The sequence below is a fragment of the Neomonachus schauinslandi genome, chromosome 5 (genome assembly GCF_002201575.2).
Source record: "Neomonachus schauinslandi chromosome 5, ASM220157v2, whole genome shotgun sequence".
In the NCBI taxonomy this organism is placed as follows: Eukaryota; Metazoa; Chordata; class Mammalia; order Carnivora; family Phocidae; genus Neomonachus; species Neomonachus schauinslandi.
This window is the reverse complement of record NC_058407.1, coordinates 152,788,919-152,815,026: the sequence shown is the minus strand read 5'-3', so window position 1 is coordinate 152,815,026 and position 26,108 is coordinate 152,788,919. Positions and strand designations below refer to the sequence as shown.

The window sequence follows — 26,108 nt, the reverse complement described above, 5'->3', positions numbered from 1 at the left end:
TTAGTTAAACCTTGAAATGAGTTTAAACTATTTTTAAATTACTTGAATAAAAATGTGACTAATAAAAATCCCTAGCCTGTTTTCAGGTAGATATTTAGACTTTAAGAATTATGATATCTTCTAACTGAGATTTTTATTTTTCTAAAAACTTTTATAATAAGTTGTTTAGTTTTATTTCAAAACTTGAAGATTTGTTCTGATTTGTATATCAACATATCAGAGGAATTATTCAACTAGAATTTGAAAACAGGTCAGAAATTTGGTTCAGATACTATGTTTAAAAATTTCTCAGCACTTGATGGCATTCTTTTTATATTACCAAAATCATAATAACATTGACACTAATGCGGAGGAATTTACTAAATATTTTATTTCAGAATTCAGCCTCTGATGTTATACCCACAAAATATTTTATTTTGCTTTTTTAAAAGATTTTATTTTTTTAAGTAATCTGCACCCTATCTGGGGCTCAAACTTAGAACCCTGAGATTAAGAGTTGCATGCTCTACTGACTGAGCTAGCCAGGTGCTCCAACCACAAGATATTTTAAATCAACAATTTGTAAGTATATTATCACATTTTTAATCACCTCTATACTCTTGTGGTTTGGACAGAGTCTTTGTTTTATAGATACTGTGATAAATAATAGAATGGATTTAAATTGTTTCCCATTCTTTCTTCCTCAGTTCATTTCTTTTTATCTTCCCACTGATAGTCTTTGGCAGCTCTTGAACAAATTCTACCTGTTGGTAGTAAGGGAAAAAATTAGCCCAGAAGTTTTCATCTTTATACAAAGTCAGTTGTATACCAGTTTTATTATCTCTAGGTAAAAGAATTAGGATACCCATCTGGGTGGGTTTTGGTAACAACCAAAAAGGGAGAGGGGTATTGTTGAGGAGATGTTGCTTGATATTTAGTATTTACTACTAGTCCAGTGAGCCAAATGACCCTGCAAATTATGTCAAGAGTTTCATTTTAATCTCAAAGATTCTGATTCTTATCCATGTCATTAGTTCAGTTTGGAATATTTGGTGTAGCATGTTTGAGGAGAATGTTCATTAAAAAAATAAATAAACAGCAGAAATTTGTCAGAACACTAAGCAAATTGTCATCATAATTAGAATACCTACCTTTCTGGGATATTTGTAAGGTGCTGTAGTTTTTTTTACATGCTCTTGAATCTCCTTTTTTAGTTGTTCTTGATCATGTGACTTGTATTCAGGGGTCAGAACAATAAAAGCCTTTACTACCTGAAAAAAAAATTTGAAACACCAGGAAGATGAGTTGTATATTTTTATGTTTTAGCGTGTCTTGTTTACTTTTTCTAACTGGGACTCTAATGCCTGCTGGGGTGGGCCAGAAGGCTTCATAGGGTTTGATCCCAGGTCTGTGCTCTTAAGTCAGCCAGTTGAGTCCCATAACTCCTCTTCTAATACAAGAGAGTTTCTGGGAGCCCTGCTTTGTTAATGATCTTAATGAACTAGAACTTTCTCATCTAACTACATCTTGAACTCTGCTTTCTGACCTGCTTCTGTTTCTGAGCTGTCTTTCCTCTTGACTTCTTGCCTCATCTTTTATCTCCTTCAAGAAAATTTCCTTTTAGAAAAAAAAACCTTCCTTTTAGAAACTCGACAATGCACTAAGCACAGCCTCTTGGGTAACATCTTAGCCTGATCTAGCCTAGTTCCTAGGTCCCCACCCTCAGTGTGGCCCTTATAAAGAGTATTCACACCGAGTTTGCTATATCCTTATTGAAGGAACAGTTCATTGAGGCTGTGCACTCTTCATTCCAGAGATATTTATGTTGATATAAGGCTGTGAAGATTCCAACAGCCATTTTGCTATTACTCTGACCAATTTACCTGACCCTGAGGAAAAAGATTAGAAAATGGTGGTGGTCCTTGCTCTCTAATTGTCAGAAGACAGGGAAGACTATCACTTTATACTCACAAATCCTGTTTTCAAAGTTCACTCTTCCTTGAAATGTTTTGGAAAATCCTGCCCTGCCCAGAGTTTTTGGACTATTTATCCATTTTATCATATCCATTTTTTGATATTTCATAAAATTTTTGTGTTTATACTGGCTCTTCTGCTTTATCAACATTTTTATGAATTAAAAAAATTTAACCTTGCTATAAGTGAATCATTCAGGGGCAGCTTATTTTAAGAACTAATGTTTATAATTACTGATTTGCATATTGATGACTTCTGCACCTTGGATAAGGTCTACTCTATAAAAGTTTTTTTTTAAGATTTATTTATTTATTTTAGAGAGAGAGAGCACACACATGCACACAGCAGTTGGAGGAAGGGCAGAGGGAGAGAATCTCAAGCAGACCTCCATGCTGAGTGCAGAGCCTGACTCAGAGCTTGATCTCATGACCCTGAGATCATGACCTGACTTGAAATCAAGAATTAGATGCTCAACTGTCTGAGCCACCCAGGTGCCCCTATAAAAATCTTTATAAACCATTGCAGAAGATCGTAAATTAATATGGAGCACCCTAACATGATTAAGAGTATGAACTCTAAAGTCAGACGGCCTGGGTTCAAATCACACTTTATTGTGTAATCTTGGGAATGTTAGGATACCTCTCTGTGCCTGTTTCCTTCTCCAAAAAGAGAGGTTGTGAAGATTAAATAGGTTAACATATACAGGCCCTGTGTAGGGCTTGTAATACCTGGAACATCAGAATAAGTCCTTAGAAATATTAGGTATTAGTTGTAGTAGTATTAGAAAAATAGGATTGTTTTTTAACTAAAATCCTTAAGTCCGCTTCAAAGTTTCTCTAAAATTCTCTGCAAAATTTTGCATTTTTATGAGTCTATAATTGTACCATTTGGTAGCCACTAGCCACATGTAACTAATTAAATTTAAAATGAAATATTTTCTCAGTCACACCAACCACATTCTCAAGTGCTTTATAGCCGTGTGTATTGTATCAAATGGTGCAGATATAGAACCTTTCCGTCATTGCATAGGTCCAGTAGTGCCTTATGGCCTTCAAATTCCAAGGAACATTGTGATCCTACCAGTGGAGTTCAGAGTGAAAGGATAAACTTCAGTAATCACTTCCCTGCTCTCATCTATCTGGAATATTGGAGGCTCTGCTTGGCAAAGGGGACCTGAAGAGTAGCATGGAACCTTTAAACCCAAACTACCCTCTGATCAGCCCCAATAAGAATGAGCTTTCAAGGGTGCATGTTACTCTTGATCTCGGGGTCATGAGTTCAAGCCCGTTGTTGGGCATAGAGCTTACTTTAAAAAAAAGGGGGGGGGGATGAGTTTTTAGGACTGTCTTATTCACAGCTTATTTCCTGAATCTTCCACTTTCCACTTGCCTACGTAGCCAGCCTACTTCCGGTTGCCTCAGTTGCTATCTCTGACCTTCCTTCCACCCCTGATATTTGATGCTTGCCTATCCTCCTCAGCTACACTAGAGACCATGTTGATTTCCAGACCTGGGTAATAACTTAATCCTATCTAGCTGACATCTGCCATCCTATCTTGCTGTGACCCTGGGTTGTTGGCATTCACACCATCCCTCTATGGAAAGGATTCAAATTCCTTATATATATTTTCAGTCTTATTCTTAGCAGTTTTTTCTGACTAGCATATTTACTAATGACTATCTGACTTGCAGGTAGTGAATGAATCATTTGGGTAATTCTGTTTCAATGAACTGTTGAAAAGTATATGTTAGACTGCCAACAAATTATAAAGTGGAGATGAATCCTTTTTTTTTTTTTTACCTCTCCCCTGATGGGGTCTGGGCTGCTGACAACAGCTGCCTCTACAACTGCAGGATGTTCAGTCAGGGCACTTTCTACCTCAAATGGTCCAATTCTGTAACTGGGAAATAAAACATATGACAGGAATTCATAAAGGTGAACAGCAGGTCCATTCCAGAACACCAATGATCAATTAATGTAGACATACAGATGAAAAATTACCCAGAGGATAATATGATATCATCTGATCTTGCAACAAACCAGAAATAGCCATCTTCATCCATATAGCCCCTGTCCCCAGTGATGTAGAAATTGCCTCGTAGTGTTGAAGCTGTTTTTGTAGGATTATCCTGTGAAACAAATAGCATTTTGTTAGTATTACTGTGAATGTGATTCTTCTGTTTGGTTGGATTTTTAAATGCTCAAGAGGGAAAAAAAGTGGTTTCTTTGAGAAGCCTTGGAATGAAGAGAAGCCAGCACATGAAATAAGGATGAAATTCCAGCATTGAGCTAGTCTAGTCAAAGAAAGGTAAACTACAGTTATAAAGACTAGCCATGCTGCCATTCTGAGAATTTTCTTTTCTTTTTTAAAGATTTTATTTATTCATTTTGAGAGAGAGGGAGAGTGCAAGGGGGAGAGCACGAACGGGGAGAGAGGCAGACGGAGAGGGAGAAGCAGACCCTGGGATCATGACCTGAGCCAAAGGCAGATGCTTAGCTGACAGAGCCACCCAAGTGCCCCTTCTTTTCTTTTTTAAAGATGTTTAAAATTTGAGAGGGAGAGAGAGAAAGACTGGGAGTGGGGGAGAGGCAGAGGGAGAGGGAAAGAATCTCAAGCAGACCTCACGTGGAATGCAGAGCCCGATGTAGGGCTCAATCCCACGACCCTGAGATCACAACGCCAGGGGAAACCAAGAGTTGGATGCTTAACCGACTGAGCCACCAGGCACCCCCCTGAGAATTTTCTTTGATGGATCACTAAATACGGCAGGAGTTCAGACATCCAAGGTGTGGGATAATTAAGTCTTTTCGGTGGTTAATACCTAGCACTGGCAGGAAAAGAGAGAGGTGAATACTCAGAGTTAAAAGAAAGCACCAGCACCTAATAAAGAATAAACTTTGTTTTTTTATTTTGTTTCGTTTTACACAAAAACAGAGAACTGGTTCTGTAACTTTGGCAGGAAGAAAAAGGAAGTATTGTTACATTATGTAAAATTCACTGACAAGTAGGGATGCCTGGGTGGCTCAGTGGGTTAAGTGTCTTTCTTTGGCTCAAGTCAGGATCCCAGGATCCTGGAATCAAGCCCCACATGGAGCTCCTTGCTCAGCGGGGGGCCTGCTTCTCCCTCTGCCTCTGCCTGCTGCTCCCCCTGCTTGTGCTCTTTCTATCTCTGTCAAATAAATAAAATCTTTAAAAAAGTAAAATAAAAATTAAAAAATTTCACTGACAAGTAGAACCTGGACCTTTGATTATATCAATGTAAATTTCACTTTTATTTGTATACTTGGTTTGCAAACAGTAGGGAGCTTGGAAGGCCTCTAGTGAAAGATATTTCTTAATCTCTCTGCACCATTTTCTATCCCTCTCACTCAAGAAGGCAGACCACTAATCAAATTTCAGGAAAATGATTAGGTGCTGTTTTATCATGTATAGGATCAGTGTATACAAAAAGGGCTGTCTTTCTAGGGCTCCCTTCTCTTACTTCATGAGCCCGGAGCAGTGATTTAGCCTCAGGAGAACAAGCATTTGGGTGTTTCTTCAGTTTCCTATCTGAGGGATTACTATTCAGGACAATGAATCTCTCTCAAGAAAAGTCCAAGCACCTATCCTAGGTGTGTTTTGTGGCAAACGGGGATAGTTACCAAGCACTTTTGAGAAATAAATAGGAAATAAGATGTATTTAATAAGTCTCTTACTATATAATGAGCAAAAAGGCCAAATGGTCGTTTAGGTAGAGCTTGAATGCCAATATCTCCTTCTTGTCCAGGAGGTAGAACATTGCCATTTACATCTAAAATCTAGGATAAAATAGAACAATTTATTTAAGGAAATTTTTATGTAAAGATACATGTTAAAATTTTACTTTGCATGTTTTGTTTTGTATTTTGCCATTTAAGAATGCAGACTTCAAAAAAAAATTAAGTATACTTTAAATTCCCAAGAGAAATGTGTTTATTTAAATTTTTAGTGCAAAATATATGATAAAGTGCAAGTTAGAAAAATGTGAAGAATAAAAATCATCTTTAATTCTATTTAGCAATAATCGCATTTTTGGTGATTTTTTTAAGACAACATAGACACAGGAAAAAATAGGATCACTTTATAGTATACTGTTTTACAACCTTCTTTTATCATTTGTGATATGTCTTGGTTATCTTTTACTCTCAAGTAAATATTTCATTACTGATTTTCAAACTTTGATTAACTGTGGAACAAATAAAACCTTACTTCAGGAGCCCCATATAAGTAAGCAGGGAAAGGAGAATGTTTTCTGGTTGAGACACTGGTGAGTATGCCAGAAGCCTTGCTTTCTTATCTTTTTCCCAGTCCTCCTGGTTCCCCCAAAGTACCTAACAGTGAAGTACCTAACAGTAGCTAGCATTTCATAGGCCCTGACTACATTCCAAGTAATAAATTCTACAGCTCTAAGTACTTCACATGTATTGTTTTCTTTAGTCCTTACAACAGTTCTATCTGGTTAGCACTATTACTACGCTCATTTTACCTATGAGGAAACTGAGGTGCAGAGTTTAAGCAACACAGTATATGATGGAACTGGAATTCAAATCTCAGCAATCACACTCCAGATCCTGCCCTTTTCATCACTACACTTCTCTGTAGAATCTCTCCACGGAGTTCAATTCAATTTTTAAAAACCCAGATTAACATTTTTCAGGCTGGTTACTTAACTCATGTACCAGATTTTGCCTTAAGTAACTTTTAGTTCTCTTTAAATATGAACTCTCTACTTTCTTTTATATGCACCCACCAAGAGCCTTCAAACCTAAGATATGGCTTGTGTGGAAAATAAAGGTATAATACTTATTTGGCACTTTCCTGATGGAAATGGGCTGTGTCCCCAAAGAGAAACTTGAAAGGCAGAAGAATTCTAAATGTAAAATCTTACTTTTAAGTTCTTGTAAATAAAAAAATATAAATTCCCACACAGTCGTCTAAAGAACATTTGGCTCCAGTATCAAGGAATTACTGAAGGAAAGGAGATGTTTTAAGAGTTCCAGATACTTAGACTACTCTTTAATAGATGGGAAGAGGCAAAATGTCTTATTTCTGGAGAGAATCACATTCCTTATTGTTCAAGTGGCCTTAAAAATCTTTAAACATGAAAATTATGGGCTTTGGGCTTTGAAGTTGCAAGAATCCGGTATCTAGCTCATTGGAGCACATCCCCAGATGCCATGCTGTCATTGCAGATGCTCTTCGCTAGGTAACAAGAGCAGTAATAAGAGCCCTTGGGAAAAAGTTAAAAATGAAGGTAGCTTACCTTAGGGAAATGCACATCAAAACTACTAAGAGATATCACTTCACATCCACTAGGATAGCTGCTATCAAAAACACAGAAAACAAGTGTTGGCAGGGATGTGGAAAAACTGGAACCCTTGTGCACTGTTGTGGGAATGTAAAATGGTACAGCCACTGTGGAAAACAGTATGGCAATTCCTCAAAAAATTAAAAACAATTACCATATGATCCAGCATTTCTACTTCTGGGTATGTACCCAAAAGAATTAAAAGCATGGTCTTGAAGTGGTATTTGTATACTCATGTTGATCACAGCACTATTCACAATAGCTAAAATGTGGAAAGAACCCAAGCACCCATTGACGACAAATGAATGGAAAAGCAAAATGTGTTATATCCATACAATGGGATATTATTCAGCCTTAAAAAGGGAAGAAAATTCTGACACATGCTACAGGGATGAAACTTGAGGACATTATGCTAAGTGTAATTAGCCAGTCACAAAAAGACAAACACTGATTCCACTTAATATGAGGTACTATAAATAGTAGTCACAGAAGGAGAAAGTAGAATGGTGGTTGCCAGGGCTGGGGGCATTGGGGAATGGGAAGTTACTATTTAATAGATACAGATATAGTTTTACAAGATGAAAAGAGTTCTGGAGATGGATCGTGGTAATAGTTGCACAATATTATGAACGTGTTTAATACAACTGAACTATGCACTTAAAAATGGTCAAGATGGTCCATTTTGGGGCACCTGGGTGGCTCAGTCATTAAGCGTCTGCCTTCGGCTCCGGTCGTGATCCCAGGGTCCTGGGATCGAGCCCCGCATCAGGCTCCCTGCTCAGCGGGAAGCCTGCTTTTCCCTCTCCCACCCACTCTGCTTGTGTTCCCTCTCTCGCTGTGTCTCTCTCTGTCAAATAAATAAATAAATAAAATCTTTAAAAATAAAAAACAAGATGGTCCATTTTATGTGTTTTATTGTAATTAAAAACTGGGAAAAAATGAAGGTAATAATGCTGACTGGGAACGCATGACAGAGCAGTTCTCCTCTTGGCCATACCCTTTCTGCATTCAAATGTAGTTGCTCCAGAAAAACCACTGGGCTTGAATTAGTGGGGTAGTGGTGATACATTGCTGTTGGATCGCTGTGAGTACAGCTGCACCTGTGAGACCTTCACAGCAATGCATATTGGGAATTGTGGCTAAGAGGGAAGAAAGGAACACAGCTTTTTGAAATGCCAACTTGATTATTTATAATGCAGACATGATAATGCTTAATTACCAATATTTCTTTCTCCAACCTAAGGCAGGCTATAAACCCCCCAATGAACTATTGTTAAGCCTGTTTACAGAATGTAACCAGGGCTCCCCTACCATCGCTTCTTAGAAAAACTTTTCAAAGGAAGGGAATGCAAGGGAGAGATGAATGATAATAATGGCACCTATCTTTCGGACCTTTATTATGTGTGAAGCACTTTGTTACGCTCTTTAGAGATATCATCTCATTTAATCCTCACAAGAAACCTATGATAGCAGTTCTGTTATTATTAGGGCAACCAACCATCTTGGTTTGCCCAGGACAGAGGCAGGAGAGTGTCCCTGGGATGTATGACTTTACATGCTAAAACCAAGTAAGTCCCAGGCAAACTGGGACAAGTTGGTCATCCTAGTCCCTATTTTACAAATCAGGAAACTGAGACTTTAATAACTTCCCAGAGACACTCAGCCAAAGACCCTCAACTCATGAAACTCAGAGCCAGACCTGAACCACCAGGCAAGCCTATCTTTAGACAAGATTCTCAGTGAAGTTAAAGCAAGGGAAAGAACCCAGATCTGGCTTATTCTATAAACTGACATCAGCAATCCATTTCAAACTTACTCAAACTTTCTCAAACTCACCTGATCATAAGAACTGGGATGCTTGTTTAAAACACAGATTTCAGGGTCCTACCTAGAAGGGGCCTGGAAATTAGTATTTTTTAACAAGTGTCCATGTAATCCTTATGATCAGAAAAGCTTGGGAAGATTGATTTCGTCTATAATTACCCCTCATTTAGGTTTGGTTTTGAGCCCTCCATTCTGTAAATTCATCCATTTTGTGTTTTTGTTGCTATGCTATGGTTTTCTCTTATGTATCAGTGTAAGTTCCTTTGGCTATACCTAGCTTTGGGTGTACTGACCAGAGAACAATTCTAACGCTGTACAAAGTGTGCAGATGGGATAATAGGATGCTCCCTAGGGATCAGGTGTTAATAATGGCCATGGTTATAGAGAGCCAGGAAATGGCCAGGCAGGGCTGGGGAAGGAGAAAAATACTTCAGCTACTGTAAACTGTAGCTTCCTTTGGCCTACTTGAACCCCTTAGAAGGTCTTGACCTCCCTTATCAGAAAGGGCAGTGTGGTACTGTGGTTAAGAATACAGATATTGGAACCAGATTGCTTGGGATTGAATCCCAGCATTAGTAGCTCCTAGCTGTGTGACCTCTGGTAAATTCCTTCCCTCTCTGTGCCTCATCTATAAAATGGTTCTTTTTTATTTTTTATTGAAGTGCAGTTGACCTACAATATTATATTAGTTTCAGGTGTACAACATAGTGATTCGACAAGTTTATATATTATGTTATGCTTACCACAAGTGTAGCTACCCTCTGTCACCATACAATACTATTACAATACCATTGACTATATTCCCTATGCTGTATCTTTTATCTTTGTAATTTACTCATTCTAAACTAGAAGCCTCTATCTCCTACTTCCCTTCAGCCATTGTAAAATAGTTCTTATATTGGTATGTCATGTCTCTCATAGGTTCTTTCTGGGAATCAAATAGCTTAATATTTATAAAATGCCTAGAACTGGCACAAAAAACTGCTTTGCAAAAAAAAAAAAAGAGAGAGAGAGAGACCATTAAAGTAGTGTCTCTAATCCATTTCCATTACATGGAGATTAAGATATCATAGAAGTAACATGATATTATCACCGAAGCTAGGACTGTAGGGGAGGGTAGAGTGGGTTAAGTGGTAACCTGACTGGGTTGTTAAATATTCTCCTGGAAGGGGATGTGCAAACCTTAACATCAAAAGCAGGAGACGGCTTTCCCATTGAGCCAGGCTTAATTTTCATTCCCTTAAAATTTCCACAGATTAGCACCTAGTTCAGAAGGAGAAAGAACCAAGTAATATTATAAGTAACTTAAAATTCATTTATTTATCTACCATGCATTCATTAAACATTTATTGATGATCATCATTATTATGATGACCGAGGCTCAAAATAAAACATTTTCTGTTCTCATGAAATGTAGAGATAGACATAAACAAATACATATAGTAAAGTTATAACAATAAGTTGGTAATTACTAAAATATCCATAGTTATGAAAACATTTGTACTCATATTAGCATGATACTTGTTATGCTGTTTCTATTTAAAACATCTGTCAATTTTATTTTTGCTATTTTAATTTTTGACCAGGTACTACATTCTCATGATTTATAAATAGAAGCATTATAAAAAGACACGCTATGAAAAATTTCTTTCAGCCTTTCCCTTATCTGCTCCATTGTATGCCCCCTTTTCCTTACATAATAACCAATTTTGTTAGTAGTTTATTCATTTCCTCTAGAATTTCTTCTTATTCTTATTTCTACAAGCTCTTTAAATAACCCTTTTTAGAGTATACTTGCCAAGGAGTTATCTAGTGAACTCTTAATATTTCAAGTAACAAGGAACTCAGCATTTTCCATTTTTGAGGCAGCCCTGACTAAGAGAGTTCCCTCTTACATAAGGGGAAATCTTTCTGTGGATCTAGCATTTTTTCACTTAAAATATATTTTAATGCTCTCACTCTGATCAGCTCTATTGTGGCTTTTCTCAATGAATGTCTAAACAACTGTATCTGTTACAGAACTTTTTTGCAACTAGCTTCCCTCCCAACTTTTTTTTTTTTTAACTATTCTAACCACTCATCTCCCTCCCTATCCCTCAATCATAAGGATATAATAAACACTTATTTTAAAATTTATTTATCTGTTATTTATATTTATTTATCAGTTTTAATTATCCAGCTAAGTCAAGTCCAGCCATGTCTTTTCGATGAGGTCCTATACCGTTTCAGTCTGTCCGTATCCTTCATAGATATCCAGACCTGTCCTTTTTCTCCATTGTTCAGTCACTTCAGGATTGATTGGTTCCCCGGCACTCACACAGTGCTTTAAGCTTTTGAACTTACAGCTTCTCAGAAAACAAGTTAAGTTAAATTTAGGATAAAAAAATGGAGAGAAATGAAAATTAGAGTTATTTCTAATGAAATTCAATATAAAGTGTGTTTTAGTTTCCTCCTTCCTCCCCTCTCCAATACAAAATAAACAAACCATTCTAACATCATAAAATGACTCCCAAGACATCCATTTTTTCCCACTTTTATTTTTTGGGAGTGTGTGATTTGTTGCCAAAAAAAAAAAAAAAAGCCATGTCATCCTCAGGGAAGGCGCTGCGTGATAACATTTTAAATCAGTGATTAAAAATTTACCAATTGTGGGGGCACCTGGGTGGCTCAGTCGGTTAAGCGACTGCCTTCAGCTCAGGTCATGATCCCAGGGTCCTGGGATCGAGCCCCGCATTGGGCTCCCTGCTCAGCGGGAAGCCTGCTTCTCCCTCTGCCCCTCACCCTGCTTGTGTTCCCTCTCTCGCTGTGTCTGTCAGATAAATAAATAAAATCTTAAAAAAAAAAAATTTTTTTTTAATTTACCAATTGTGTGGTTAAATTGACTGTGGAATATTATGCAATGGAATACTATAGAGCTATAAAAAAAAAAGAATAAGGAAGCTCCTAGACAGTGCTGTCCAATAGAAATCTTTGCCATAATCAAAGTGTGCTATTATCTGCACTATCCACTGCAGAATCATCTAGCACTATGTGGCTACTGAGTACTTGAAACACGGCTAGTGCAACTTTGGAACTGAATTTTTAGTTAAAACTAAATTTAAGTAATTACATGTGGCAAGTGGTTACCATATTGGATAGAACTGGATAGCACACAGTTCCAGGATATATTGTTAGGCAAAAAAAGGAAGGTGCAGAACTGTGAACATATTATGTTTCTATTTATGTTTATAAAAGGGTGAGAATACTGGCATATTGGCTTGTGTTTGCACAGATTTCATGGAGAAGGAGAACGGAGACTGAGGACAAGGCTTAGAGGAAGACGACCTTTCACTCTATATTCTTATATACCTATTAAATTTTATGTCATATGAAATATTTCCTATTCAAAAAGTTTTAACAATTTTAACAATTTAAAAATATTTATCAATGCACCCTTTCAAATGGAATCAAATGGAATCAGTAATACAGCAAAAGACGTATATCCTTTTTCCTATTTGCTGGGATAGGGTTCCAAATAGGGGTCATTTCTCTAGTTTCTCAGCTCAGGTAACATTCATCATCCAAAAGATTAAACATCCTTTTATCCATAACCACTGGACTCAGTGGTATACCTATGGCTGAACCCTCCCTTTCCTCTCCTTGCTTGGGGGAGCCTGCCTGGACGTAACAATTATGACTTAAAGAATGAAAGCAAGGAGAAGGGGGACAAGAGATTGTTAAATTCCATACCTACTAATGTGGAGCTATGTTTTTAGAGAGAAAGATCCTTTATTTTATGACTTCCTCTTCCTCTCCCCTACCCCCACTAAGTGCCTCTTTACCAACGTTTCTTACCTGGTCATATTCCGTACAAGCATTCGGTATGCAGTTGGTGCTGAACAGAAGACTGTGATGGGAAACTTGGAAAGTGTCTGCAATTTAGAAGTAAGCTCTTAGTCTTACTACAACTTTAATAAGTTCCTAAATGTTTATGGTAGGCACAGCACAACTTAAACGTTGTTTATTCTAACATAAATGCATTCACACCTTTCCTCTGTATATCTTTTCAGGATAATTGACTTTCCAGATGTGAAATATCTTAAGTCATGTTGTCTACTCTGATTTCTGCAAGTTACTTTATTCATCAGTCCTGTCAGGGACGCTGCTAAAGCATTCCTAAATGGTGACTTCTTGTGCTCTGCCTTACTTGCAAGATGGAAGTTGGCTCAAAATGTGGCAAATAATGTGCAAATACACATGCTCCCTGGATCCATGGAGAAAAGACGCTACTCCACGCTGACTTTGCCCAGCCTGTGTCTGAGGTATTCCACATCACATCTGAAGGAGTCAAATCCAGCCAGAACCTGGGAAAACAAAGAATGGTCCTGATATATATAAGGAAAACAAATTTAAAAGACCAATAAATGAATCATCCCCTCTGTAGTTTTGACATGTCAATCTGGAGTTTTGTGAAGGTACCTTCCATTTACAGATAATCCTAAACCAAAACTGCTATGAGTGTGTCCAGTCATTTTAGGAGATCCACTTGTTCCGCTGGTAAAGTAAATAGCCATCATCTCATCGTGTTTTGTCTTCACACAGGTGTGGTTGTCACTGGCGTGTCTACAAAGGAAGAACTACAATGATTCTGCACATTGCACGTGGCATCATAAACTGTTACCACAGAAAAGAATTCAAGAAACCATCTATGTGGACCTCTTCACCTCATGGATCAGGTCCCAATGACTTAGGTTGAGTTCCAAGGTAAAAGTCATCTCTTACTCCATCTTCTTAGGTGCTTTCTGGAATTAAACTAAATTTTGTCATCAAAGCCCATTTATAATAGTTGGCTTCATAGCTCTTTACGATAAAGAAGAGCTGAGGCATTTTAAAAAACTCAAGTGGTTTATCATACCGCTAGCAGAATGAGGAGTCTATGATCTTATAATCAAGGCTATGTGAGAACTGACCCTTCCTCTGCACTGTAGATGTTTTCAAGTGATTTTTTTTTTTTAAGAAAGTGAGTATGAGGGACGCCTCGCCTGGGTGGCTCAGTTGGTTAAGCGACTGCCTTTGGCTCAGGGTCCTGGGATCAAGCCCCACATCGGGCTCCTTGCTCAGTCTGGTGCCTGCTTCTCCCTCTCCCTCTGTCCCCCTGCTCATGCTCTCTCCTCACTATCTCAAAAAAAAAAAAGAGTATGTGAACAGAAGTCATGGGTAATGGTATAAGTCAGGTTGGTAATTCCCACATTGTTCAAGAATCAACTGTAGTTCCAAAGGATAACTGGGCTGCTAATAGGTCATACATTAGGGCACCTGAGAGGAGGTGAACTTTGCACACACAGTGCCTAAGAGGCATAGAGATTTTATCTAGGAGTATTGGGCTGAGAATGAAACATTAGGATTAGAAACATCCAGGCCACAAGAATCATAGAAAAGCTGTTTTAAAAGACTAATAAAACTAGACTAAGTGTTTAGTCTGTGATTCCATACTTTTCTTCCTTAAAAATTGTACCTATAGCTGCATACCTATCACTTCTATTGTAGATAGAAACCTAAGGTGGGGTTGTCATACCAATCTCTCACCACTAGAGGCAGTAAACATAGCAGTTGGGAGTGTGGGCTCAGGGGCCAGACTCCCTGGGTATGAAACCCAGCTCTGCCAGATCCTAGCATTTGACCTTATTCATTTGTATTACTATAGTACCCGCTTCTTAGGTTATTGTGACATGAAAATGAGTTAATATATGTGAAATGCTTGGAACAGTTTTTGGCACATAACCAGTGCCATATAAATGTTACCCATTATTGCAATTATAACATTTTTAATTAGAACAGTACTTGGCTTTCGGTAAGAACTCAATAAATGTTAGCTATTTTTTAAAATTTTTTAAGGATTTTATTTATTTATTTGACAGAGAGAGAGAGCACAAGTAGGCAGAGTGGCAGGCAGAGGGAGAGGGAGAAGCAGGCTCCTCACTGAGCAACGAGCCCAATGTGGGGCTCCATCCCAGGACCCTGAGATCATGACCTGAGCCAGAGGCAGACGCTTAAGCGACGGAGCCACCCAGGCATCCCAAATGTTAGCTATTTTAGAAGAGGTAGGAATAAGTCAATAGTTGCAAACATGCTTCCAAATCCTTGCGTAAAGGTGGGAAGCTCATTCTAGAGAGGGAACTGGCTGCCAGCCTAAAGCTAAGATAGAACCAATACCTGGCAAGAGGGCTAAGTGACCGCTGGAAGCATTCCATAGCAGGGACTGAACATCAATGTAACTTAGTTTTCTAATTGCATCCATTAACATTAAGTGTTCTTATTTATAACCTGAAATGTTGCTATCTGCAAGGAAATGATATAGTCTACACATAAGAATTGATTATGATCAGTTTCTCTGGGAGATAACAGCTCTGTGGTTGGTGTTGTGAATGTACCTCCTAGATCCTGCTGCAGGAACAAAGGACTTACTCCCCACAGGTGCTGGGAGCCCTCTTTAGAGATTGCTTTGGCTGCAGAGAGCTGCCTCACTCAAGATCACCCCTCCTTCTAGGGAGAGCCTACACTCAGTTACTGATCAGTGAGGGTATATAAAGGCCAGGACCTTTTGCTTGATCTGGGAACAACTTTGAAGGACTCTCCAAGCCCCAGACATCCCAGTGGATTAGCTGAAGTTTTTTCTGGGAGGGCATGGCAGATGAATTTCTTCTTTTGCCCAATCCCACATCCATCCCCTTCTTTCATAGGGGTTGACTCCAAGACAAATCCTTAATAAACTTCTTACACAACTAATCTCTATCTCAGGGCCTGTTTCCGTCAAGATCCTAACATTCAAAAACCACTCCAAGCTCCTTCCTGCCTCAGAGCTTTGCAGATTATTAGCGCAGCAATAATCACCAGTTGCTCCTTTTGCCTCGTTTTAATTTTCATTTTTCTGAGCACTTGTGGGTTGAATATCTTTTCAGTGTTGCCTTTCTTTTTGGGAAGCTGTTCTACAGCAGTTATGGCTACTCACTTCATCATCTCCTTGAGGTTCCCCCACCCGTCTTTGGGTTTCTGAGACACAATTAGCTTGGAGTGCAGATTTTCACATTTAGATGCAACAGCATCTACTGCTGGGGCTAAAACTTCATTGGTAATAATGCACTTTGCTTTCGAAGATTGTAGTCTGTAGAGAATGTCTTTCTGGGTCAGCTGAGTGGTTCCTGGAATTAAAACTATCCCTAAAGGAGCAGAAAAGAAACAATGTATAGAAGGAAGGATTTTACTTTCTGTCTCAGGATGAGTTTACCATCCAGTTTACCAGTCTAGGTATCTATTTGTCTTCCTTTCATTATTCTGCTTTTGCCTTTCAAGGCATCTCAATATCTGTGACCCTTTTGACCTAACATGAAAGCATGTTAAGTGCTAGATAATTTTCTTCTACCTGAAGACCATTCATAACATTCAGCTTGAAGACAGGTGTTTTGTTTTGTTTTGTTTTGTTTCATTTTATAAAGAGAGTTTTGATTGAAGAGTAATATTATCCAATATTTATTGGCTAAATGCCAGATGCCATTCTAAGTGTTTCGCGCATCTTAACTTATTTAATTCCTACCAAAAAAACCCAAAACATAAAATCTATGAATGATTTGCCAAAGATCACTGGAGTAGAAAGTGGCAGTGCAGTAACTGAACTCTGTAGCCTGACCCCAGAGCTGTACACTTAACTACTTCAGTCCAGCACCTTTTAAAACCTACATAAATGTTTTATGATTTCTTTCCAAAGGGAAGGATTAAGGCATTCATCTTTCCTGTGCTTCTACTTCTCCCTGCTGTAAATTACATTGTAGTATAATGGGTAAGAGTCTGTCCTGGAGCCAAACAGTCTTATGGCTTGGCCTTGGACAAGCCACTTGATCTACATGAGTCTCAGGTTCTGCATCTGTATAATGGGGATTCTATAGGATTAACGAGGAGTAAATGAGTTAAAATGTGTAAAGAGTGCTGAATATATTTTAGATATTATTTTCTCAAAGGATTAATGGACTTTCAAGAATATATATCTGTATCTATAGTTACATGTATCCGTATCTTTATCTCGGGCTCTACTACTCTTAAGTCCAGACCCTAAAGAGTGGGGTGGAAGGTATGTACTTCACAATGGTGTTTGCTCTTCCCAGTGTCACAGCAGGAAAGGAAGATTAAGAACACATACCTGGTCATTCCTGGACTCTTGACACTGGCTTGTCTTTGCACTGGGGGAAGGATGACCCCCTCCAGTGGAGTTCTTCAGGAAACAGACAACCAGGACCCAAACACAGAGTTCTTCATAAAATCTTTCTTTTCTAATCAGGCAATGCAGCAATATTTATGAGTCTTTAACTCCAAGGTTATTCCTTAGAGATGTTCCATCTGGGGATAAGTAATTAGCCTACCATGGCCTAACAGTTTTCTATAATTTAAAGGCACTCTCTAAGAACAAGCCCACTGCCAGCATTTCATACCTAGTAGAAGCACTTTATTTAAATACATCACCCTTGGATAATGAATTTCTGCTAATATATTATTCATATCCTATCTTTAAAAGAACCTATTAATAGTGATCAGTCTTACCTATTAAAACTACTTCCTGTCCAAATTAATCATTTAGGGAAGCATTACATAGTTTCTTGCCAGGGAGCAAAATGTTACTTTAAAAACTTGTGGGAGGACATCACTTCTCAGCCTGTTGGCTAATATCAAGTGTAAATCTTGGGGGAGGCCTCTCACTACCGTGTTGATGATATAGGGTGAACAAAATGATATTACCAATATATACATTTGCAAGAAGGGTCAAAAGACTCTGGCGCTAGTAGCCCCTTCTCTCCCTATTAACAGATCTACATGAAAAGACAAAGTTTTTCCAGGAGTTTGTTTGGTGGACAAAAGAAATACTTTCATAATTTAATTTGGTAATAGGATTTGAAAGCCTAGCCCATCCACCCACCCTCTAGGTGGTAGATAATGCTTATTTTCAGCATTTTTAGTATATTAGATTTACCATTTACTCTCTCCTGCTCATTCTCCCTTCTAAGAGAATCTGCCTTCATTTCAGCAGCCCCAATAACCATGTTTGTATCAGATGAACCTGCCTCTGACCACGTCTGACTGGCCCAACCCAAGCCATGCCAGTTAGATTCTGCCTCAAGTATTTGACTTAAGAGACTGAGTGGATTGGGACATACAGTTAGGACCCAAGGCATCTGTGTAGCAAACCAAGCCACATGTCAGCCAAAATGAAGGAGAGCAAAGAAATCATGTGTTAGCAGAAAATAGAAGTCAAAGGAACAGATGCTTGAGGGAGACAGAGACAAGAGGCCCTATGACTTCAGAGCAAAAGAAATAGAGAAAGAAGCCACTATCTCTGTCTGCACCTTTTTTCCCCTGTAGATTCCTGTAGAATGTCCAGTAGATATTCAATAATTCTCCTTCCTTATTGAACTAATATGAATGGATTTCTGGTCCTGGCAGTCCAACATGTTGCCCCTTTACTTTCTTTTTTTAAGATTTTATTTATTCATTCGAGACACAGAGATACAGAGAGAGAGAGAGAGAGCAAGCAGGGGGAGAGGCAGAGGGAGAACCAGGCTCCCCGCTGAGCCAGGAGCTGGACATGGGGCTCGATTCCAGGACCCTGGGATCATGACCTGAGCCGAAGGCAGATGCTTAACCATCTGAGCCACCCAGGCGCCCCTGTTGCCCCTTTATAAGACAGTGAGCTTAAGCAGCATTCATGAAAGCTATTATTTTGTTTAAAAAAAACTCTGTAAAAGTGGGCTCTGCTACTCCAGTGTACAATTTATAGGTACATATGATATGAGAACATGTAACTCTCAAATGCAAGTAATTATGAATTAAGAATATTTACTCAAGGGCGCCTGGGTGGCTCATCTAAAGAGTTCAGATTTTACCTGGTAGGCAATGGAGAGTTATTAAATAATGTCAAGCAGCATATTGACAGGATAAAATGTTCTAGAAAGAACACTAGCTATGGAGGATGAATTGGATTGGAGTAAGGTGTGGGCACACACAAGATCAGAATTAGGAAGACTTTTGGGCAAATCCATTCAGGAGGTGGTAAACATGAAGTAAGGCAATGGCAATGGGATTGGAGAAGAAGAGGGACTCTGGGGACATGTAGGAAGTCAAATTTACAAGATGTAGGGACTGATTTGGAAGGAGCAGTAGCAGCTGCTTGCTTTGGGCACCAGATGAATGGCAATAAAAACCACGAGAGAAATAAAGGCATGAAACAAGAACTTCGAGTTTGTGGCTGAATTGAGTTTCAGATGACCATGGGTCTATAGGAAGAGAAGAGTGGTAGGTATGAGGGTATTCAATTATTGATTGGCATTTGGTTAATAAACCTATTTCATTATGAAAAACCCAACTCATAGTTTAGGTCAAAAGATATGGTGTGTTTCCAACACATTTCTAAGGTCCTGAGAATAATACTATATTGTCTACAGTTCCTCAAATAATTTACCCAAATAAATGTCTCATGATTACTTAGATGTTTTGGAAGATCTCCCATCCAGCCTACTTTAAATGTAATCAGATTGCAAACACTACTAACCTGTTCGCAAACAGGCTACATTTGCAAGCCACCATTCTGGGATCTTGGGCAGAATCACAATTACTCGATCTCCTCTTTGCAGGGAACAGGCTTCTGTAAGTATATTGGCAAATTTCCTAGACAAAGATCCCAGTTCCTCAAAACTCCATCTCACTTCTTCTCCATTTCCATTTATCCACCAGAAGGCTGGATTGGAAGGTCTCTTTCCAGCCTGAAGAAAGACAAACCAGATGATTTAAAGGTCATTACACAGCTTAATTCTATTTTAACTGACCCAGTGGAATATGTTTTCAGAAGAAAATTCACAGGTCACACACATGGGATATTTGGTTAGTTAGGACACACATGGGATATTTGGAAATAACTCTGGGGATCTTTAATTTCTAGCTGTTGGGAGCCATGTCATTTCTCATTTAGCCTGATTATTTTTCTTTCCCAAAAGTTAGAATTCTTGCGTCTCTTTATGTTCTCTCAATGCTATATCTATGCCTCATTCCCTACCATTTCTGACCATTTCTGACCTTCATACTACTACTTTTTGTGTTTTTTTTTAAGAAGTTAACCTATAATCATACATTTTTATAACCCAGGCTTTCTCAACTATGGAACCATTAACATGTTGAGCCAGATAATTCTTTGCTATGGGGGACTGTCCTGTATATTAGAGGATACATAGCAGCATCCCTGGCCAAAATTGTTCCCAGACATTTGCCCTGGGGGCAAAATCACTTCCATCTGAGAAACTGTAGTTGGACTGGCCCTTGCTCCATACCTTTTCCATATTCGTCCATTGGTCCAGGACATCTTTAGCAAAGTTGAAATACTCTGGAATCTCCAGTTTGAATTCCTGTTTCACGGATTCATAGTTGGAAAAATTCTGAGGGAGCACTGTTCTATAATCTTTATACAGTACTCTCACAGAACCAGGGATTGCTAGGTGCCGAAAACACTTGGCACGAAGTAATGTCTCCATGGTGAAAAGAGCTAGCATCAGTTTTGCTGGATGTGTTAACCCTCAGGATTTCCACAGAAACCAATCCATCTAAAAGACAAGCAAAAGGACATGCATTTGTCTCTGTCCTAAAGGTAGCCATACCCCAAAGTAGCTAAGTTTTATTATTATTATTTATAATCATCATACAAGTGCCATTCTCTGAGCACTCAATATGTTTTGAACACTGTACTCAGTGCTTTACTTACATACAAATTATCACTAAATCTTCAGAGTAACTCCGTGAAGTGGATATTATCATCTGTTTACAGATAGAAAAAATGACTAATAAGAGGCTGTCTTAGTGAACTCTGGCAACCATAACAAAATACTCTAAACAGGATGGCTTAAACAACAGACCTTTATTTCTCACAGTTCCAGAGGCTGGGAAGTCCAAGATCAAGTGCTAGCCAATTCAGTCCCCCGGTATGGGCTCTGTTACTGACTTGCAGATGACCACGTTCTCTTTATATCCTCACGTGGTAGAGAGAGTGAGAGCCCTGGTTTCTCTTCCTCTTCTATTAGGATACTAATCCCATCATTGGGGTCTCACCTTTATGACCTCATCTAAACCTAATTACCTACCAAACACCCCACCTCCAAATACCATCACATTTTGGGGGTTAGGGTTTCAACATATGAATTTGGAGGGACACTAAACATTCAGTACACAACAAAGACATCGGTTGGATTTGAACCTAGAACTCTCTGGTCCCAGCCCATTTTCCTGACTATGTACTACATGCTATTGTTTCCCATTTGCATTTCTAAAGAAGTAATGGTCTGGGTCACCCAGTTACTCTCAGTGAAAGCAAAGATATCTAATATCTTTCATCTGCATTTCAAAAGTTGTACAGACATGTTAAGGAGAAATTTCCACAGTGGGTAATCCATAAGTGAAGTAATAGAGTAACCTAGTACCAATTAGGCATGAAAGAACTGTCAAAAATCATTTCATTTATAGGCTGTAATTCCCATGCTCCCAATAGGAGCCCACACAACCTTCTAGTCCAGACTTGGAGCTGCATTTACCAGAGATGTCATGATAGGGTTTTAACCTTTGCGATTTTTGTGGGGGAGGACCCTCCAGGCCACCTAGCCCTCCCTGCTTCTGTGGGAAATCATTTGATCATGATGTCATTTACTTGGCTGAGGTCTCATAAACAAGGTTGTTAAAAACATGGTTCTAGAGATTATAGGGTTCTCTTCTTCATACTTTCTGTAATTTCCAAATTTCCTACAATGAAATACTACTCTCACAATCATTAAATCATTTTTTTTATAGGGGGATGGGGGAGGGACAGAAGGAAAGGGAGAGAGAGAATCTTAAGCAAGCTCCACACATGCAGCCTAATGCGGGGCTGGATCTCACAACCCTGAGATCATGACCTAAGCCGAAATCAAGAGTGGGCCACTTAACCAACTGAGCCACCCAGGCGCCCTATCATTAAATCATTTTTAACTGCAACTCTAACTGTGTGGTATGTAAGGCAGCGTGGGTATGTAGAAGAGTTTCTGTATTGATGCATTGCCAAATAATGGATGTCACCCATAAGTTTTATCCTAAATTCGCCTGGTGTTTGGACATCATGTTGCTTCACCCAATGCACTGGGAGATCTGGGTACTTCTTCTGACCCTCCCACCTTTTTATGTGAAGACCTGACAAGTCACTGAGCTTGAGCTCTTTGAGATCATCTGGTTTGAGCTCCTCATTTTTCACCTGCAAAAAAAAAATGGAGCCCCAGAGAGGGGAAGCAACTCGCTTCAATAGGTCATGTCAGAGTAAGAACTAGAACTCATGTCTTTGGATTCCCATTTCAATGTTCTCTTTACTAAAGTTCAATAGGATTCAGTAGAGCAGTGATTCTCAACCCTGGCTGTATATTTGGATCACCAGGAAAGCTTTTTTAAAAATACCAATGCCTGGGGCTTAGACCAATTAAATCAGAATCTCTGGGGGTGGGGCCAGGGCATCATATTTTTTAAAATTTCCTCAGAGGATGCTAATGTGTAATCAAGGTTGAGAATCACTGATCCAGAGGTGGGGATCTGTGAGACAGCAGATCAGCATCACCTGGAAGTTGGTTAGAAATGCACATTCTCAGACCCTAGTTTCCCATTTTACCAACGTAGTGACTAATAGAACCTCTATCAGAGAGTTGCCCCAAAGATTAAATGAGATAATGCAGGCAAAGTGCTTATCATGGTGTCTTGCATATTACTACCCCCCCACTGGAATAGAGGTCGGCAAACTTTTTCTGTAAAGGTCCAGATAATAAATATGGCTTTGTGGACCATATGGTCTCTGTGGCAACTGCTTACCTCAACTCTGGTTGAGATAGCAGCCATTGACAGACAATACATGACTAAATGGGCATGGCTATGTTCCAAACAAAACCGATTTATGGATACTGAAACTTGAATTTCATGTAATTTTCCTTTTTTTTTTTTTTAAAGATTTATTTATTTGAGAGAGAGAGCACACAGGGGGAGGGCCAGAGAAAGAAGAAGAGAGAGAATCTCAAGCATACTCCACACTGAGGGTGAAGCATGACACAGGGCTCAATCTCATGACCTTGAGATCATGATCTGAGCTGAAACCGAGAGTTGGATGCTCAAATGACTATGCCACCCAGGTGCCCCTCATGTAATCTTCATATGTCATGAATTAGTACTCCTCTTTTGACTTTTTTCAAATATTCGAAAATATAAAATAAAAACCATTCTTGGTTTGCAGCCTGTATAAAAACAGATAGAGGGCTGGATTTAACTTATGGGCTATAGTTTGCTGATCTCTGGTGCTAGAATGTAGGCTTTGTGAGGGTGGGTGTTTTGTCTGTTATGTTCATGGTACTATCCCTGGGAAATAACATAGTGTTTGGCCCACGGTATGTGCTTGTTTGTTGAATGAATAAATGATGTTTTCAGAAGGGAGAACTTTGTATATGGTTTATTTCAATAGCTCAGAGTTAGAGTAGACCTGAGAAGTGCCTCTGTTACTTAACCAGATTGATATGACTACCTGCACTTTTCAAATATGGCTATTTAAATTTAAATTAATTCAAATACTATTTAAAAATAAGTTCTTAGTCACACTAGCTGCATTTCAAGGACTTAACAGCCACATGTGACTAGTAGCTACTGCATATAGGTAACTGCAGACACAGAACATTTCTGTCATTGCAGAACATTCTTGTTAAGTAGTACTTAAAACTATGTTTTTAGTGTTGTAACTTTTCTCTTTATTTTTAATTTTTTAGAGAATGTCTTCAAATGGTTCCAAAACCATAAAAATTACAGTGAAAAACTGCCCCCCCTGCCCCGCCTGGGGTGGCTCAGTCTGTTAAGAGCCTGACTCTTGATTTTGGCTCAAGTCATGATTTCAGGGTTGTGAGGTCCAGCCCCGTGTTGGGCTCCGTGCTGGGCATGGAGACTGCTTAAGATTCTCTCTCTCCCTCTCTATCTGCCTCTCCACCCTCTCTAAAAAAAAAACAAACCTGCCCCCTCCTACCCCCATCTCACAGCTGCCCAGTTTCATCCCAACCCACTTCCTCCAGGAACTATGATGACTTCTATGTCTTTTTTCAGGATTTCTTTCCATGTATTTAAGCAAATGACTATAGATTCTTACTTCTCCACCACTTTGACACAACAGGTAGCCTAGAATACACACTATTCTTCCCATTAAAAAAACTTTTCTTACAACAAATTCTTGAAGGTCCATCCATGTCAGTACATGAGGATCTTTCTCATTTTGTTTTGTTTTTGTTTTATGTTTTCTTAAGAGCTGCATGGCATTCCAGTGAACAACTGCACCATAATTTCTTAAGCCAGTCCCCTATTGATGTCATTTGAACTGTTTCCATTATTGTGCAGTTAAGATGAAATTTTGAAACTATTTCCTCCACCACATTTAGAATCCTTCAACTATACATTGAAAAGAAAATTGACCAGTCATTTGGAGCTTAAAATAAGCTTAACCTTTCTGTTCTACCAAAAAGAAAATACCAGCATCCTCCTGATCAGAGATAATAAGATTGCCTTCTCCTCAACAAAAATTTTTTTTCAATTATCTTAGCACTTCACAACATCTATTTCCCAGGTCAATATTCTTTGTAGGTGAAAGAGCTGAGATATGAGTCCAGATGTTTGTACTGAGCCACAGAAAATTCTTCTAAGAAAGAAAGGACCATGCTGGTCAGTTGGGCTTGAAAGTATTTAAGGTCTTATCTGAAATGCAAGATCTACATCCATATATACAGCAGTACAGAGGAGGTTTTAGCCTCCTTACATCTCCGTAAGTGTCTCTCCCACCAAGTAATCCAAGTAATAGCATTGGCTTAGCATATATAGCTTCAAAGCAAGGTTAAGCCCCTACTGTTCTCCCCAGCCCTAACAAGACCCTACCCTAAACTTCTATACAGGATTTTTGGAGCTTCTCTTGACCATTTCATGGAGAGAGGCTACCCCAGGATTATTTCCTTGGATTTTCATGTATATGTTCCCTGAAATTTCCCTAGACATAGTATGCATACTTTTCAGATGATGCAGAAGATGGATTCCAGTCTGCCACTGAGCAAAACTCAGCTGCTCCTTGGACCCAATTAAATTTTTTTCCAAGACATTTTACCAAGTTAACACATGCACATAGTTTTTAAAAAATTACATGGTACCAGAAGACTTAAAATGAAAAACTTAGTTGCTATGTTTACAGCTTTTTGTGTGTACATACTCCTGGCCACTTACTAGATAGAATTACACAACAGCTGAGAAATTCTGATAGAAACACTTTGGTTACCCAAGACTTCCATGAGAACATTTTTGATCTGTTGGTTTTGGTTGCTTGTTTGTTACCTTTGCTCAAAACTGTGCATGCCAGACCAGCAAACCTTACATAGGAGACAGATAAGGTAGTACTCACTAAAATGACAGATTTCGACACAGCTGAAGGTGATGGCAGACCAGTTGACTAGAAGAGCTGCCCTGAAACTTGAACTCTCACTTCTGCGTTAGTCCTGGCCGTAGCCAAAAGAAGAGGGAAAAGTAGTAGTCTGACAACTGGAAGAAGACACACCCAGAGGGCCTTTCTTGGATTGGTGGAGATATTCCAGAGGGAGGAGCAGGAGTTCTGGACTAAGTTTACGCTGAAAGTTTACACAATCTCCTGCCACCCTCCAATTTATAGTTAATGATTTAAATACACTGCAAGCTTTTGCTGCGGGTGGGGAGTGGGGGTGGGGGAGGAGGCTGGGAAAGTAATTTATTCACAGGAAGGAAAGTGCCCATGGAGTTGCTGGAGGTTGGTCCTGTGAAGGGATAGAGGAAGTTTTCTCTCAGAAGGAAGAAAGAACAGAGGATGGAAGAGGACATAGAAGGGTTTTGAAATGGAAAAGAAAGAAGTGGCAGGTTTGGGTTGCTCTAGGTCTCAGAGAACCAGTTGCT

The 26,108-nt window shown here is 39.0% G+C and overlaps 1 protein-coding gene across 1 annotated transcript; it reads right to left on the bottom strand.

Moving 5' to 3' along the window:
• Nucleotides 1–458: 458 nt before the first annotated feature.
• Nucleotides 459–25,706, bottom strand: ACSM3 (acyl-CoA synthetase medium chain family member 3). The gene is made up of 14 exons (XM_021692226.1): nucleotides 25,588–25,706; nucleotides 20,447–20,716; nucleotides 19,675–19,885; nucleotides 16,093–16,300; nucleotides 13,563–13,706; nucleotides 13,291–13,447; nucleotides 12,939–13,015; nucleotides 11,326–11,449; nucleotides 10,287–10,367; nucleotides 5,650–5,751; nucleotides 3,955–4,082; nucleotides 3,754–3,853; nucleotides 1,131–1,250; nucleotides 459–743 (listed from the first exon to the last, which is right to left on the bottom strand). The coding sequence occupies exons 2-14, from the start codon at nucleotides 20,663–20,665 to the stop codon at nucleotides 657–659; spliced, it is 1,758 nt and encodes a 585-aa protein (XP_021547901.1). The 5' UTR covers nucleotides 20,666–20,716; nucleotides 25,588–25,706; the 3' UTR covers nucleotides 459–656.
• Nucleotides 25,707–26,108: the final 402 nt, after the last annotated feature.

Coding starts and splice junctions, on each gene's coding strand:
- ACSM3 (XM_021692226.1), bottom strand. CDS start 20,665: ATGCTAGCTCTTTTCACCATGGAGACATTACTTCGTGCCAAGTGTTTT. Junction 13,448..13,562: donor GGATTATCTGTAAATGGAAG/GTACCTTCACAA, acceptor TTGTTTTCCCAG/GTTCTGGCTGGATTTGACTC. Junction 13,016..13,290: donor AGCCAACTTCCATCTTGCAA/GTAAGGCAGAGC, acceptor TCTAAATTGCAG/ACACTTTCCAAGTTTCCCAT.